At 43.1% G+C, this 17,198-nt stretch overlaps 1 protein-coding gene across 1 annotated transcript in view; it reads left to right on the top strand.

Annotated features, from left to right (window-relative positions):
* Positions 1–17,198, top strand: part of LLGL1 (LLGL scribble cell polarity complex component 1) — a 668,031-nt gene that overhangs the window by 584,394 nt on the left and 66,439 nt on the right. Inside the window, exon 15 of the mRNA XM_044088928.1 lies at positions 10,477–10,580. Within this exon, the coding sequence (XP_043944863.1) occupies positions 10,477–10,555 (79 nt within the window). The 3' untranslated portion in view covers positions 10,556–10,580. The remainder of the gene's footprint in view (positions 1–10,476; positions 10,581–17,198) is intronic.

The following is a 17,198-nucleotide window of genomic DNA, read 5'->3' as shown; positions in this document are numbered from 1 at the left end:
GGAGTCTTTGACATCTGACACGGACTTGGATGAGTCAGAAGGGTCCCCTCGATCCCCCTCTGAGGATATCTCCTTTGCAGAGATATTAGAGATCCTTAGAGGGGCGATTGGTAGTCCAAGACCCCTACTGAGGACTAGTCCATGCTCTTGAAGGCTTTTGAGTCTCAACCATCCACTTCTTGGGTGTCTCCGCCTTATGACGAGCTCATGGAACTGATCTCTCGTAAGGCATGGGAGTCACCGGAGGCCATGGAACCTGTCCCTCGCAAGCCAAATAAATTCATGTCTGCCCCAGTGGACAAGCCCTTTTTGACCAAGGGAGTGCCTGTTGATGCCATGGTGGTAGCTGCAGCCACCAAAAAGGAAGTGTCTGAAACATCTGCATTTATCTATCCTCCTAACAGAGATTCTAGGATCATGGATAGATATGGGAAACGCATGTTTAGTTCAGCGACTTTTTCTCTGCGATTTACTGAACTACTTAACCCATTTTACGAGACTACAAAGAGATCATCTGAAAGAGCTAGGAGGTACTCTCCAGGGTATGGTAGCTGCAGGGGTTGCCGACAGTCAACACACAGCTCACTACCCTAAACTCAGTTGTGAACTCGTCCATGCGTCTCATAACTTATGCAGCTGATGGTTCGAGTAGAGCCGCTAGTTCGGGCATTGCTCTGCAAAGACGAGCCTGGATGCGTCTCTGTTCCTTTGCGGAACCCTTTAAGTCTTCCTTTATCAACACCCCATTCGATGGCTCATCACTGTTTGGGCCCAAAGTAAAGGAAACTGTAACCAAGTGTGAGCAGGAAGGCAAGACCTTATCTGCTGTTTGAGTCCGTTTTTTTACCCCTACTCAGCCCAACCCCAAGGGCCCTAGGGGAGGGAAAATGTGATTCCAAAAAGCACAGGGAGCCTTTCCGGATACACGTGGAGAAACCCCCTCTAGAGGCAGAGGAGGGGGTTATAACGGAAGATGCCATCCCCGCGGCAGAGGGGCTCCGCAGCAGCAGGGTGACAGGGGTCAGTTCTCTGGTCAACCCTACCGGTGCCCCTGAAAGGGGGTCCGGCTGTTCGGCTCTGGAGGCAGTCGGGGGTCACTTGTCTTTGTACCCAGAAGCCTGGCTAAACATAACATCAGATACATGGGTACAAAGCATCATTTCCAGAGGTTATTTCATACCGTTCTCTTCCCCTCCCATTCCTGTAAACAGAATCCCAGATGTTCCACCCAGTCTCAGGGAGCAAGCAATCGTAGAGGTCCACAGATTGCTAGAAAAAACACATCCAACCAGTCCCAGCAGACCAAGTTGGATTCGGAACTTACTCGAGATTCTTTTTGGTACCAAAGAAAACAGGGGACTGAAGACCTATCTTGGACCTCAGCAGACTCAACCAGTTCGTAAAGAAAGAGAAGTTCTGAATGGTCACACTTCAGTCCATTCTTCCCTTCCTAGGGAAAGGCGATTGGATGTGCTCCATAGATCTCAAGGACGCGTACTAGCACATAAAGATGAACAGACGCTCCAGAGATCACCTGCTTTTCCGGCTGGGAGCCAATCATTACCATTTCCGAGCCCTGCCCTTTGGTCTCACTACAGCCCCCAGAGTGTTCATCAAATGCATGGCAGTGGTCACGGCTCACCTGAGGCGTCTAGGATTCCAGGTGTTTCCATACCTAGACGATTGGCTCCTCACCGCTACCACCAGGCATCAATTGACTCGGGCAACACAATACACTCTGACATTCTGCCATCAATTAGGCTTTACAATCAACTTTGAAAAGTCTGCCTTATCGCCATCGCAGCATACTGTTTTTATAGAGCAGAGTTAGATACCTCAACTGCCATTCTTCGTCTTCCAATCGAAAGTCTCATTTCTCCGCCAACACGTCAGCTCACTGGTGTCAGAACAAAGCTACAGCAGCAGAGGTCTTGAAGGTGCTAGGTTTGATGGCAGCAGCAATCCTGGCTATACCACTCGCAAGGATGTATATGCGAATTCTTCAGTGGTTCCTCTTTGCTCAGTGGCCTTACCAGAAACTACCGATGCACCACATGATTCTCATCATGGATTCTTGCAAGAGAAACCTTCGGTAGTGGTTGACGTCTCCATGTCACAATCGGAAGACCCTTTGTCACCCCCCCCCCCAATAGCCACTGTGACCATGGACGCTTCCCTGATAGGGTGGGGGGCATTTTCAGGGAAAGACTGCCCAAGGCACATGGACTGATCAAGAGTCACATCTGCATATCAATGTTCTGGGGTTGAGAGCGGTACTTCTGGTGTTGCAGTACTTTCAGGACTCTTCCTCTAGGAACTATTGCAATTCAGATGGACAACATGTCAGTAGTCTGGTACTTGAACAAGCAAGGTGGAACCAAGTCTTACCCCCTTTGTCGAGAAGCCCTCTGGGTCTGGCAATGGGCTGTGTCATCCCAGTGTTTTCTGTTAGTAACGCACATCCCGGGGAAATCCAACGTGATAGCGTACAAGCTAAGCAGGGTGATATTGCTCCCTCACGAGTGGTCTCTCAAACAACAGGTTGCGGAGTTGATTTTTCTAAATGGGGCCAGCCTTGCTGCGACCTCTTTGCCAGCCACATCAATTCAAAATGCAGAAGCTACTTTGCCGTAATACCACCTCTGGGACATCCCCCGAGAGATGCACTTGTACACGATTGGCCCCCGGGTCTCTCTTATGCATTCCCACCCTTCCCATTGATGCCCAGATTTTTCCAGAAAGCAAAATCGCTGGAAAAGACTGTTGTCTTCATAGCCCCCTACTGGCCTCAACAGATTTGGTTCCCGTTTCTCCACCATCTCCTGTTGGAAGATCCATGGATCCTGGACCCAGTTCCGGACCTTTTGACGCACCCATCAGGGGACCTCCATCCTTCCCTGCAGTCCCTGAAACTGAATGCTTGGCTAATCCACTTCCCCTAATTGCCAGGCTTCATTCCATTTCAGAAGATACAAGACAAGTTCTCTGGTCTTCTCACAAGCCATCCACCAGGAAATTATACTGCAGTAAGTGGAAAAGGTTCTCAATTTGGGCCAACACACAGAAAATTGACCCTTTCCGACCTCTGTTATTGCCCATTTTAGAATTTTTAACAAAGATTTTTAAGGAAGGGGCAGCAGCTGCTACAGTTCGAGTCCAGTTAGCTGCCATCTCAAATTTCCACCTTGGATTTGGTGGCTCGAATGTTATGGGGGCCATAAGTTATCTAAAACTTTTCTTAAAGGTATTCTTCACATGAGACCTCCTGTCAAAATTCCTTATTCTCCCTGGAATTTGAAATTTATGCTGCCTCAAATTATTCTCCCCCCTTTTGAACCAGCAGCATCTTGTGATCTCAAATATTTATCCTGGAAAACTGTTTTTCTAGTGGCCATTACTTCTGCCTGCAGAGTGTCAGAACTCCAAGCATTATCTGTCAGACCACCTTACATGATTTTCCATGCTGATAGAGTATTGCTCAGAATAAACCCCTCATTTTTGCCTAAAGTCTGTTCTGAATCCAAGATCAATCAGGTCACTGAACTGCCAGTCTTTTTTCCCAACCACTCTAACAAATTGGAATACATGCTGCACAAACTTGATGTACACAGACAACTCAGATTTTATCTTGACAGAACTAAGGATATTAGAAAATCAGATCAACTTTTTGTATCCTTCTCAGAAGCCAGAAACGGTAATCCAGTGGCTAAAACAACTTTATTTAAATGGTTATCAGATTGTATATCCTTTGTTTATGCGAATGCGAGCATGCCGTTGACACACACACCTAAGGCTCATTCTTCCAGAGCTGTTTCTACGTCTTCTGCCTTTCAAGCTAAGTTGCCCCTTGACAATATTTGCACTGCAGCCACTTGGTCTAATCCTCATACCTTTATCACGCATTACAAAGTAGATAAGGCTTCCTGGGACAGGTCTTCCTTTGGTTCCACGGTACTGAAAAACGTACTTCCATGAGCCACCCAAGACTTGAGGTTGCTAGGGACGCTACCCATCAGTGAGAATAAATGGTGAGATTTAGCAACTTCACATAAAGAAGTTATGTACTTACCATAACGTTCCATGTGAGTTGTTTATCTCGCCTTTATTCTCACGTCCCTCCCTCCTTCCCCCTCCTGGCTGACTGTTGACTTAGAAGCTAGTACCATCCTGGTTATTAAATACTACTTCCCCTTCGGGAAGTGCTTCTTTGTAGAAATAAATAAAAGGGTATATATACTCGCAGCAAACAAGATCTGAGGTAATTCCAGAGGTGCATTGTGGGATAAGAGGCAGGGTCTCGAGCTACTGGCAAACCTTGAGCTTGCTATCGGCCGTGTCGGAGCAGAGGATCAGCTCTGAACCAATCAGTGAGAATAAAGGCGAGATAAACAACTCACATGGAATGTTATGGTAAGTACATAACTTCTTTTTGTGGCTGATCTGTGTAGAGATATTTAAGCTTTGAGAATACTTGCATATTTATTTGGTGACACTGTCTGCCACTCCTAATAGCGTTGCTCTTTTGCTCAAACTACCATTTGTATTAATATTACATGCTAAGAAGATTGGACACCCTTTAAGAGCCTTAAAGTAGCTGATCAGGAGTTGCCTGGTGGCAGTGGTAACTATCTTGTAGTCTGGGCAGAAGGGGCATAGCTAGTAAACCTGTGCCATCCTTTCCTGTGTGTGTGTAAATCAGACCTCAGTGTGTGTGTCAGCTGTTTGGGCAAGGGGCATGAAGCACTGGTTGGATGGCGAAGGTCCTGCAGGTCTTGGCTTGGTCACTCGGCTGAGATCTCAACTCTATAGCTGTGCTAGTGGGGAGTCTGATTGGGGATCTGGAGAAAGGTAGAGGAACCAGCCCCAGACTGGCTGCCGTCTCAGTGTGCTCTTAGGGAAATTGCACTTGATGCAGACAGCTGCATCTGGGAATACTGTGTATGTTATCCTCCCAGTGTACGTCCCCACTGTTGTCAGTGGTGATTGAGGCTCCTTGATTACTGGTCCAGTGGTGGGTCATCACAAAAGACCATTCAAAAGTCAAACAGCTGTCCCCTCCCCAGTTCTGTAATACTGCAGGAAGTACAGTAGTAAATAGTGATCCTTAAAAATGGAACAATTTTAACAAAGGAGGGGCGTTTGAAAATAAACAATTGAGAAGAGTCAGAGGCTGGTCTGGGCCACAAGGAAGGTGAAGAGAGGCTGCCCCTCCCAGACAAGAGGGCCCCTTCTAATCCTGACTTGTCATCCCCACCCGACTCTGCCGCCTCCCCCACCACTACACACACGCACATCCTAGGTAAGACTTTCACACTTCAGAGATAACCAGGATTAGCCTGCCTACAGAATGAAGTTCAAAGCTTTTTATAACCATTTTAGGAATGCATCCAGTGCTCCCAGACCAGGTCTTGTTGGCATTACTTATTCTGAAATAATGGATAAAAGCCAGAGCCATATAAAGCATTCCCTTACAGTAGACAGCAGAGTTTAAAACCGTTCCTAATGTTTAAAAAAGGCCTGTCTGTCAGTCTGTTCTGAACCTCTCCGGGTTAAATTCTGTAAGGGTAATAAATGCAGAGTGTTACCCTTGCAGGCCCTTATTCATCTTTTGTTGTAGCATGCCTTTATGGTGACCCTGTACATATTGAATACCCAAAGCAAATTTCCAGTGAACATCTCCACCAAAAACTTGAATGTGAAGTGTTCAACACTGAACTGCTGCAAAAGAAGTACAGTACTGTTGGAAGTAACATGACCCTGAACGTGTACCTGCCCCACACAGTTCCTCAGATTTGTAGCAGAGTCTAAGCACTTTACCTCCGTGCTGTGAGTTTTCTACATCTGCCATGGTATTTACTAGATGTGTGTAGCCCCAGTGTTTACCCACCTTACAAAGAGGGGAATTTACCTTTGCCCACATCTGGATGACTATTTACTACAAGCCCAACTCCAGGTGAACTTTACAGATCTGAAGTGAACTATAGTCTGCCTGATCAATGTAGGGATTTTCCTGAACTTTCAAAAATAATTTGCTTTCCTTCAACAGATGATCTTGGGGGACAGTACTGGATGCAAAGTTAGGAAAACTGCCTTTACCAAAGGATCAAATCCGGCATGAGTACTCTCTTCAAACAGTTAATACGGTGGCATCTTGACACCAAAATCCTGAGTTGTATGTCTACTTTCCTTCCAGTGGTATTGTTGGCCAATCTTACAATGTGCAACATTCATTCAGTGGTACCTTAACCTGTAGGAGCAGTATCACCAGCATTTGGAGAAAAATCTTACCCCTAATTATTCCTGTCAGAGGGTGTTTTGGATTTGACAAGTCTCCTTCCTAGACCCTGACCACAGATACTTCAAACTTCACTTCAGGACCTGACATGGACATTCTGAAAGCCCAACTTTAGTGGAGTAAAAGGAACAGGGGCAAGCACATGAATGAGTGCTTAAAAAAAAAAAAAAAAAAAAAAAAAAGGCAGTGACTTGCAGATTTTCAAACCGAGGCAAAAGTCTGGTACCTGAGCGTTGCACACAGTATCATTGTATTGTGGTTGTCGGGCAAGAGGGGCACACCTGTCACACCTGTGCATACTGGCTCTGTCTACAAGCCTCCTCCATTACAGAATTCTCAGTCAGACCACCTGAACAGGTTTGCCTCCAACTTGTGTGAATGAAAATTTGGCAGACAGGTACTTGAGAGATTTAATTCAGTGATTAGGGTAGTCACTTGCATACTTGTCTTCCAAGACTACCACCAGCTCAAGAAATGTTGCTGTAATTTGCCATGCAAGGAAGCCTGAGCAACAAATGTGTTCTTAAATTCTGTGGGTCAGCTGTTTTAAATCTTCTCCCAAGGGTACTATATCCATTTCTGACCAAGACAGCATGGCATTACCAAATGATGCTGAAGAGCAAGGAGAAATCCCAGCACTTGCCAGTAAATTTCACACAGTATCTCATCAAAGAACATTTAACTACCCATTATCTCTTCAGTTTTAACTAGGTGAGGTTGTTGGTTACATTTTCCCAGTCTGCAACCAGTGATTGCTGACCATAGAGAATTGCTGATGGCTTTTGTGCACCAGTAGTGATTCAGAGATGTTTTTAATGTCCTTTTTTCTCTGCAGTTATGTGACTTTGGAGTTACCTTATGTAAGTAAGGGCTTAGAGTTTATTCCCTGCAAAAAAATGGTTTGTGCTTCGTTTAAGGTCCACTTGTTAGCTGTTGCAGCCTGCTTGCCTATGAACTTTTCTCAGACTTGCATCCCCACTATTGAACCAGTTTAAAAATGTACTCTATTTGAGACCCCACCCCCACCGGAAGGCCAATTCCCTTTATTTTTTTTAATGTGGCAAAGCAGGCTTTGCCTCCCTTTGAGCCAGCCATCACTGGTGTATGTTTCTTGTGGTCAATACCATGTCAGAGAATTCCAGAACTACAAGCAAGCCTTATACAGTTTTCCACAGAGATAGAGGGGCACCCAGATCCAGGTCACATTTCATACATAATTTCAGGTATCCCCAAATCAAAGAATCTGTTTGGCAGTGTTTTATCTCAAACCACAGAAAAAGATGGAAAGGTACTAACAGCTGATTGACATGTATGGGAAATTATGGCAGCACACTGAAAGAACAAAAGATCTGAGGCAGTTTAACCATACCATAAGAGCAAGCATTATCCAAGCAAATCTTATCCAAATAACTGGCATACTGCTTTGCTTTGTTATGATCTTCATGACAGGACTTCACAAGGGTGGGTCAAAGCCCACTCTAATAAGGCAGCAGGTATTTCTACATACTGTTTTAAAAATGTTACCCCAGACTGTGTGTTTGACTGTTATCTGCACCATAATTTTTCCAGACACAGCAAACTGGACCTATGCAGTCTTGAAGTAGGTGGTACCTCCTCCCAAGGTTAGTGGCTGAGTAGAAAACTGTTTTATTACTTTACAGGGGATGTTGAATGGTAGTGATGCAGTGATCTTTGTGGAACAGAATGCATTTATGTGAGCGTACATGCTGTAACAGGAAATGTTAAGATCAAAGTTGTAATATTGGTGTCTCCCTCAGACCACTTTTGAGTGTCCCTTGCTCATCTCTGTGGGGAAAGAAACCACCAGGCTCTACTTACCTCATGTAGCACTCAGTTGGGTGGAAGTTGATAAGGGAAAACACCTTATGTAACTCTAGGATGCTCCTCTTCATGTTTTCCTGAGAAGGCAGATCAATTCTGCCACCGCACCTGGACTTGACTTCTTACTCGGAGAAATAAAAAGATATCACAGCTGCTCAGTGGTTTCCTTTTTGTACCACTAATCCTGCTACCACCTTTTGCTTGAGGAGGAGCCATGCTGTGTTTTGCGAACATCTAGGGCTCTGGAAGCCTGATCAGCATGCCTGTATCTAATTTCCAAGGATTGAGTGGTACTGTACAAGAGGTGCTAATACTGAAATATACTGTGAGGTGAAGTATGCTTACACAGCTATACTTTATCATTAGACTGTATAAATAAAATGTGCAGAATAAAATGTTCTCATTGTAAGAGAAAATGCCCCTTTCTACTTGCAGTTTGCACTTATCTGTGAAGCAGTTGTAAGGCAGTTAACTCAACAATGCCTCCTTATGTAATGTTACATTGCATAGTGTCTTCATCTGTTCAACTGTTTAAGGGTCGAGCATTTGGCAAGTAAGGGAAAGGTATTCCTTCCTGAATTATTTCTGACTGTAGGTCAAAGGAGGCAAAGACTTGAATGTCAGATACTAGTTTTGGTAGGGAGACTATTCTTAAACTGCTAAAATACTAATTTGATTCTCTAACTAATGCTGAACCTAAGCCCAGGAGGTGGGCATGGGTTTGCAATAATTGACCACTCACACTATCAGGAACTGCCAGCCTGCCATTATGGATACTGATCTATACAACTTTTGAGTTACCAGAAGAGTGCAGCAGTCAGTACCTTGTGTGCCCAGGAATCTCCATTCATTTTTTAAACTACTCGCTTGTACTGGTGAGCACTGAAGGGCACACTTGCACTTTGCAGGTCTTCAGCAACAACATTTCCTGTCCTGTGTCATTGGAGTCTCGTCCATTCTTTGGAAGGATTATACCTCTCTCGTATGTCTTGCATCAGCCCTGGGGCCATTTCTCTGTAGGCTGTACGTACTTTGGGAGGTGCCTTGGAGGCATCAGTAGGTCAACAAATTACCTGTTTTGACTTTCCTCATCCCAGAGAAGAAATTTATACTGCTAGATTAGGCTCTTCCTTACTATGTCATTGTGAGTGAATCTAGCTACCCTGCAAAGAAATATCCTCCTGTTTCTGTGATCTCATGCTTTTGAACACTGTCCAAAACTCAGGACCATAAGCAACTCTAGGGACAGAGACCAGAAAATTGAAAGCATCCTATGACTCTTCTCACGTCACCTTTCACAGTTCAGTGCATCACTTGCATTACTACCATAATGGCACCCGTCTTCTGTTCAACGTCCCAGTAGCCTTTACCTTCATTTGTGAACAAGATCCCAAAGTCTTTCAGCTTTTCCTGGTTAGGGGTCACCACAGCAGATCACCGGTCTGCTATTGATTGGCAGTGGGTTTTTATGGAGTCAAGTTGCCACCAGCCTGGCACCCAACCTTCACAGAAGGCACACACATGCACCTACCTGAATGTCTTTAAAGTTCAGTTGACCACAGGGAGGACATGCAGGCTCCACACAGAAGGCGCTCCAGCCGAGAATTGAACCAGAAAACCTCTTGCTGTGATGCGAAAATGTTAACCGCTGCACCACCAAGGCACAGTAACAAGATCCTGAGATGCATAAATTCTTCCATTTCAGGTACCATTTTTCCCCGTCTGCAGAGAGCAGTCCACACACTTCTTGGAAAGAGCCAGGACCTGTGGTTTGGAGATACTAATTTTTACCCCAGCCACACCATACTCCACAGTGAAACACCCCATTGCATTGTAGAGGTCAGTCACTGGAAGCTAACATTACCTCGTTCTCATATGCAAACAGGGATGCAATCCTTATGTCCCTAAAGTGAATGACCACCTAGTTGTTGGCTGTTCCTTAACATCCTGTCCTAAAATGGCATGGGCTGTTACCCTTTTAAGATGTACCCCAGCAGATGCCCTGGGCAACTGGGGATGGAGACCAGCTGCCTGCTGTGGATATCAAAGCATTCTGGAAACCAGGCTGGAAGGCATGCATCTTTTTGTAGCCTAAACCAATGGATAAATAAACCGATATATGACCCTACTGTGTAAACATGTATAGTTATGGTGAGTAAAGGTACACAAATGCATTTTTTTCTTGATTGGGTAAGCTGTGTGACTCCCACCCCCACCCCAATTGCAGTATCTTTCTCATGGCATTTTAAAAGTTTGTTGGTTATATTTTTCAGATGAACGTAGATGATGGAACATTTTAATGATTGCTTTTCTTGTGATCATTACTTCTCTACCTGCAGATCCTCTCAAGAAGCTGAGAAAAACCTGAAGAATATGTCTGATGATGAAGCAAGGTCTCCAGGGATCCTCATTAAATGAGAGAACAAACAGCAAATGTATTATCGTAAGTTTTCAAGCTGTATGAGGTTAGGGGCACTCATCTAAACTGACCCACAGATTTCTCATGAAAATGATTCAGGGGTTCTTTGAATCCTGTTTTTCAGCATTTGCCTGACAGTTCAGTGGTAGTTTTGTTGGTTATGTGGTCTTGGCTTATTTTAATAGCCTGAATAGAGAGTTACTCTACAAGAACTTTTTTGTCATATTACTTGCTTTTGGGAGGGGGGGGGTTATCCTTTTTGTCTTTCATAAAGGGTGGTGCCTTCAGATTGTGGGCTGTATTGTTTAATCACTCATTCATTTAATGTGCTTTGCTCTGGATAGGTAGATTTACTTTAATTTGCTGCTGATTGATTTTTCGGCTCCATGGTCTTTTATCAGTGGACTAGTGAAAGTTTCAAAGGTCTTTCAGCAGCAGTACAGCTTTCTAATATCACTTTTTCTGAATGACTGTTTCCTGGTGACCCTTCCCATGAGCCTGCATCTTTGTAATCCGTAGCTTTAACAAACATGGTGACATTTGCTAGGGTTGAAAAACTCATAATGATTTGTTTTTACTAGTAACAGGTTTAGTTCTGATATGTTAAGAACATGGCATTCCCCCTTTTAAAGTTAAATATTTGAAAAGAACATGAACACTTGGCGACATGGATATCGGAGTGAAGGAAGAAGACATTACTGGCGCAATACAGGATGATATACTGTTCATGCATAACCATCAAAGCTTCGGTGCTACAGAGGACATATCACTGTGTAGCTAATGCCAAAGAAAAGTTTGATAACATCCACAGTATTGCATGTTTTTGCAGTCAGATGGCCCTAGTTACTTTAGGTTCTTTTATCTAGGTAGTCACTAATCTTGAGTAAAGTTGTAAACTGTGGGCATTAAATTAGTAATTCATTGTAATTCAACTGCTGTGAAAATTGTAGCACAGTAGCAGTCAATACAGTATAAAAGCAGTAATGCCATTAGTTTAAGTAGGGAATAAGGAGAATATTTAGATATTGAAAGTTCACTTTGCCTGCAACTTGTTTTTCATTACTATCAGTAACATTTGTACTAGTACTTTGGTATCAGATGTGTAGTAGAGTCTGTCAGAAAGAAATAAGCCAGTCTTATGAGAAAGCCAAGTTCCATTTCCTGTTCAGAAGGAGCTTACAAAAAAAAAAAAAAACAGATCAACAGTGGTTTGCTACTATTACTCGTATTCACAACTCAGCAAAAAAGAACGAATAAATAGAAAACGCTCACTTTATTACGAAAACAAAGCTTTCGGGAAATATCCCTTCAGTGTTCAAACTTATTATTTACAATCATGTTATTTAAATGAAGTAATATACAACATATGACACAGCCATCCAATAAGAACTCACAAATCATTAACCATTCAGTTTTTAAAAAAACATATTACAATATAAAAACACTTAGGTTTAATTTTCTATTTTTATTCAAACACTCATTCAATAAAAAAAATGATTATCATAGGAGTATAAAGACTTATTTATACTGTTTTTGTTTAAAATCTAACATAGGTTTAATTGTTACCATATTATTAAGCCCAGGTGTTCTATCAGCTTCGAGTCTTATAATCCACTTGTATTCAGGCATCTCTAGTTTGTTTGTCTCCAAGCCTCAGATTTTTATATACAACCTCTAAAACTTTAAATTTAAAGCTATGTGAGGCTCCCTCATCCATTTTATCCTTTTCTAAAATAAACCTGGAACAGTTCCTTGTTATAGTTGTAGCTGTTCTGACATTTGTGATAAAAAGTTTTTTGAGCATCCAGTGAATAAATTAAGATATGACATTAAACACCAGGCAACATGTAATACGTCTATGATAGTTTACCTGGCAACGTATACAATGCCAAGAGTTTTATGTGGTAAAAAGCTTGAGACAATTAAAGGACTGTATTATTGAGCACAAATCGGATCAAATGCCTTAGCAAAGCGTAAAATGGATGAGGGAGTCTCACATAGCTTTAAAGTTTTAGAGGTTGTATATAAAAATCTGAGGCTTGGAGACAAAAACAATAAATTAGAGATGTCTGAATACAAGTGGATTATAAGACTTGAAGCTGATAGAACACCTGGGCTTAATAATATGGTAACAAACCTATGTTAGATTTTAAACAAAAACGGTATAAATAAGTCTTTATACTCCTATGATAATCATGCTTTTTTATTGAATGAGTGTTGGGTTCAATTTTCTATTTTTATTCAAAGTGTTTTTATATTGTAATATGTTTTTTTTTAAAAATTGAATGGTTAATGATGTGTGTTCTTATTGGATGGCTGTGTCGTGTTGTATATTACTTCATTTAAATAAGATGATTCTAAGTAATGTGTTTGAACACTGAAGAAAGGGATATTTCCTGAAAGCTTTGTTTTTTGTAATAAAGTGAGCATTTTCTATTTATTCGTTCTTTTTTGCAGAAGGAGCTTACACACACATGGGCTAACAGTATGTTGAAGTGTCAGGGACTTCAGCCGCACTATTTGTTTAGATGCATGGTGACATGAAGATGAGCTTTCTACAACATTGGCCTTTTGAGGAGTAAGCTGCCAGCTTATACTTTCATTTGAAGTCTGTTTTTATTCTCTACTTTTTATGCTCATTGCTGTGTGGCATACCTGTGGCTAGCCATCTTAGTGAGAACAACATCCACATTGATGGTTCCAGTTGAGAAGTGTGTGGTTGTGTGTACTGCCCAGTTTGTAATAACCTGTATACATCTGCTTTATCCACTTTCAGTGCAAATGCTTCACCGATTTTGTTAGTCACTTTGAGGGCTTTCAGTACCCCCAAAGGGAGTGTAGTAAAAGGAGGTGAGCTGCATGGCATAGTGCTTGCTCAGTTTTTAAAAAGACCTGTTTTCTTTCTAGTATGTTCAGATACAGTATTTAGGCCATTTGGACATCAAAGAACAAGGATTCCACAATATATGGCATGTAAACCTCATCACTTGCCCAAATATCCAGGTTTCTTTTAAAACAACCAAAACTATTTGAATTACGTAAGCTTGTAGGAAAATAGTTCCAAAAGTCTTATTTTAACAACAATAAACTGCTTGCTGATTTTGAGATTTCCCTTTTTTAGTACAAACGTCATAGTCTTATGTTTGTATGTTTTAATACATCTATTAACCTTGATGCTGTACATGACTTTTAATATTGGGTAATGAAAAATCTTGTATACCAATAACTTTCTGCATATATACTTATAACAGAGTATAGAAATTTAACAACTTAAACCGAAGGCCATCATCCATAAATCATTCCTCTAAAAGGCCAATGTTGTATTCTTTTTGTAAATCTCCTTTGGACTCCCAAGTTTTTTTTAGTTGCCCCTAAGTGTAAATACAAAGTGGTGCTGTACTCCAGTAATAGTCTTGTATAAGTTTTAAATAGCAAAGTCAATACATTATCCCCAGAAGATAATCTTAAATACCCCATATACTTGTCTTTATAGAAATTCGATCTGCATGTGCGTTAAAGGACAACTTAGATTTAGTAAGTATACCCAAGTCTCTGTATTCCTGTACCTCATTTAATTGGGAAGACCGCAAGTATACCAGAAGCCTTGGGCATCTATTTGAAAAATACATTATCTTACACTTTTTTAGACTGAATGTTAAACCTGTTTCGAGGGACCAACAACTTGGAGACTAAAGTATTTAACTATTTTACATCAAAGGGATTTTTAAACTGAGAAACCGATCTTGCAGTTATCAGCATACTTATAAACCCAGAATTTATTATTCTTGGTTAATGTAGCAAACACCATATTAAACGAGATTGGTCCTAGGCCAGAACCATGAGGTACTCCTTTAACTTGAGTAATCGGAATAAGAATGCTTTCTTCTTGTACATTGTTGTCTTGCATGTAAGCAGTTACCAGTCCACCTTATGGTGTATGTATTAACTTTGTTCCTATAAACATTTAATAATGATCTTGAGATAAACTGTCAAAAGCTTTCACAAGATACTGAAAAATAACTCCACGGTATAGGCCCAGATCCAAGGCCATAGTTATCTGTTCATAAACATGAAGTTCTTAAGAGTAGTACACTCTTTTATGAAACCATGTTGATTAACATCAAGGGTTATTATGGTTTCCTTCTGATTTCTCAAGATCTAGTAGGCATCTCGCAAAACAGTTAAACTGATGGGTCTAAAATTACCCATCTCATCCTTTGAGCCACATTTATGAACTGGAATTACACAGGAGGGTTTCTAGGCTTCTGGAACAGATCTGATTCTAACAGTTTATTAAATATTAAACTTAAAATAGGTAAAATAGTGGATCTGAAGTTGTTTTCTTTTGATCTTTAACCTGTGGTATTTCGGATCCAGCACGGATCCAACTCTGCTGTATACTCCAGCATTGGATCCAAAGTCCAAGCTCCTCCCCTACCCATAATACCTCGCTCTCCCTCCTCCCCTCAGATTTCGTTTGCCAATCGTTTCAAACAGCATGGGTTCCAGTTGCTCCCAAGTTTCTCAGGGTTCTAAGTAGTTGCAAGTTCTTTTTTTGAGTTCTTTCTTCTCTCTTTTTTTTTTTTTTTTTTCTGCTCTGTTTCTGCCCTTTTCATTCCTCAGCGTCTGTGTTGGAAAAACCTGTGGGAGAAGAAAAAAAACCCTATCGTTTCTTTATTCTCCCTTTGTGAGAGTGCATGTGTGTGTGTATCCTGTTTTTCCTGTTTCCACGGCTGAGACTTTCCAAGCCAGGGTTCAGGAAGTGTGCAGAGTGTTGGGCATAAGCTTCCTTCCTTGGATGTCCATACTGTGTGCATGGGTGTGTCACACTTAGATTCCTCCTGTTCAGTTTGCTTGGGCTTTGATCCCCGTGCCCTCATCAACAGGAGGAATAAACTGATTCTGAAAGGCCTTCTCCCTCCACCAACCGAGGCCTCTTCTTCCTGTGCCCTGGCTTCTGGGACTCGGACTCCCACTAAGAAGTCTGCGAAAAGAGAAAAGGCCCGTCATAAGGAAAGGGATCATCCGAGAAAAAGAGCCCCTAAGTGGGCATCTTATGAACCACCCTGCAAGTCTCAGCCTGAGCTGGGACAGAGTTCTCCTCTACTCTAGTCTCCTTGCTTTTCCTTGGAGCCAGAGACTTCCCGGGCTCGGTCTCGCATCTCTGCTCACCTCTCGGTGCCTTCCTCTGCCAAAGTCAGTGGCTTCTTTGGTCCATTCCATTCACAGCCTGTCTGAAGTCGAGGTGGACAGGATGGTGATCACATTTCTTCCAGGCCAGATCTAGCTAGGAGTCTTGCATGCCCTGTCCCCCTTCTGGGCTGTGAGCATGCAGTCTAGTTTCCTACTGATTTATCCTTCTCCGATCCGACCTTTCGCTTCAGAGTCTTTGGCTCAAAGGTTGCTGAGTGTTGATGGAGTAAGTTTCATTGGTCCCTTGGCCATAGATTCCAACAGTTACCTTGAGTGGTTTCGGCTCCAGTGTCATCTGAGCGGACAGACACTGAGCCGTAGCTTCAGTGTGTGCTCCGAGGGGCTGGAGTTGACTGTTACTCTGAGTCGCCCCTTCCCCCGGTGCTTCGCCACCAGAAAGCTCCATCTACCCCTTTGGCACTGGGGGCAGTGGTCAAGCAGTCTCCTCCTTTCAGCTATGGCCACTCTGCTTCTTGAGGTCCATTCTCCTTCAGCGTTCAAAATGGTGGAGAGGGTGCACTCTTCTCCTTTGCTTGACACCCACTTCCTCAGATTCTGCCCTGGCTTCTTCTTTTTCTGGGCCAGAGTCTTCTGTCCTGTCCCCTCAGGGACAGCCAGCTGCCAGCCTGTTCAGGAGGTTCCTATTCAGGAATTCCCCGACACTTTCGAGTCCTCCCTGGAGTCCCACCCACCTCTCCCGAGGAGTCCCCTCAAAAGCATATGTGCAAAAAGAAGCACTTGGACTCCCCTCTGGAGTCTCTTACTGATGATGCAGACTTGGATGATGGGGGAGGTTTCTTCCCGGTCACCTCCAGATGATGTCTCCTTTGGGGACATCATGGAAATCCTTTGCCAACATGGTGGGTAGTCTACCCTCAAGCTCAGCCCCGACTAGACTGTATTCCTGGAGGCATTTGGCACAGGACCGTCTTCTTCCTGGGTGTCCCCCCCCACCATGGATCCTGTGGTGGACCTCATTTCTAGTAGGGCGTGGAAGGAACTGGACACAGTTGAGCGCATCCCAAAGTGCCCTGACAAGGTGCTCAGTGCCCTGTCGGACAAGCCCCATTGGCCTAAGGGGTCCCAAATTGATGCCATGGTGGTTGCAGCAGCTACCAAGAAGGAGCTGGCTCAGGAGAGCTCCTTGGTCCATCCTCCAGACACGGAGTCCAGGGCGATGGATCATTTTGGAAAGCAAATCTACACTTCAGCCACCTTTGGTTTACATGTGATGAATTATTTGGCCCATGTTATCAGACTGCAGAGGGATCTGGTCAAGAAAGTCACTGAGTCTGCCCCAGGGTCCATGTTGACAGAAGGGAAGTAGGGTTTTTCCTCCTGCATGGCCACCCTAACTGCTGATGTGAGAGTGTTCAATCTCGCCTTTGTTCTTACACATGGGTTCGGAGCCGATCCTCGGCTCCATGCCGGCCGACTGCAAGCTCTGCA

This window comes from Protopterus annectens, chromosome 12.part0 (assembly GCF_019279795.1).
Source record: "Protopterus annectens isolate FY-2018-M chromosome 12.part0, PAN1.0, whole genome shotgun sequence".
Classification (NCBI taxonomy): domain Eukaryota; kingdom Metazoa; phylum Chordata; order Ceratodontiformes; family Protopteridae; genus Protopterus; species Protopterus annectens.
The sequence above is the reverse complement of the archived record's forward strand: the minus strand, read 5'-3'. Positions and strand labels throughout refer to the sequence as shown.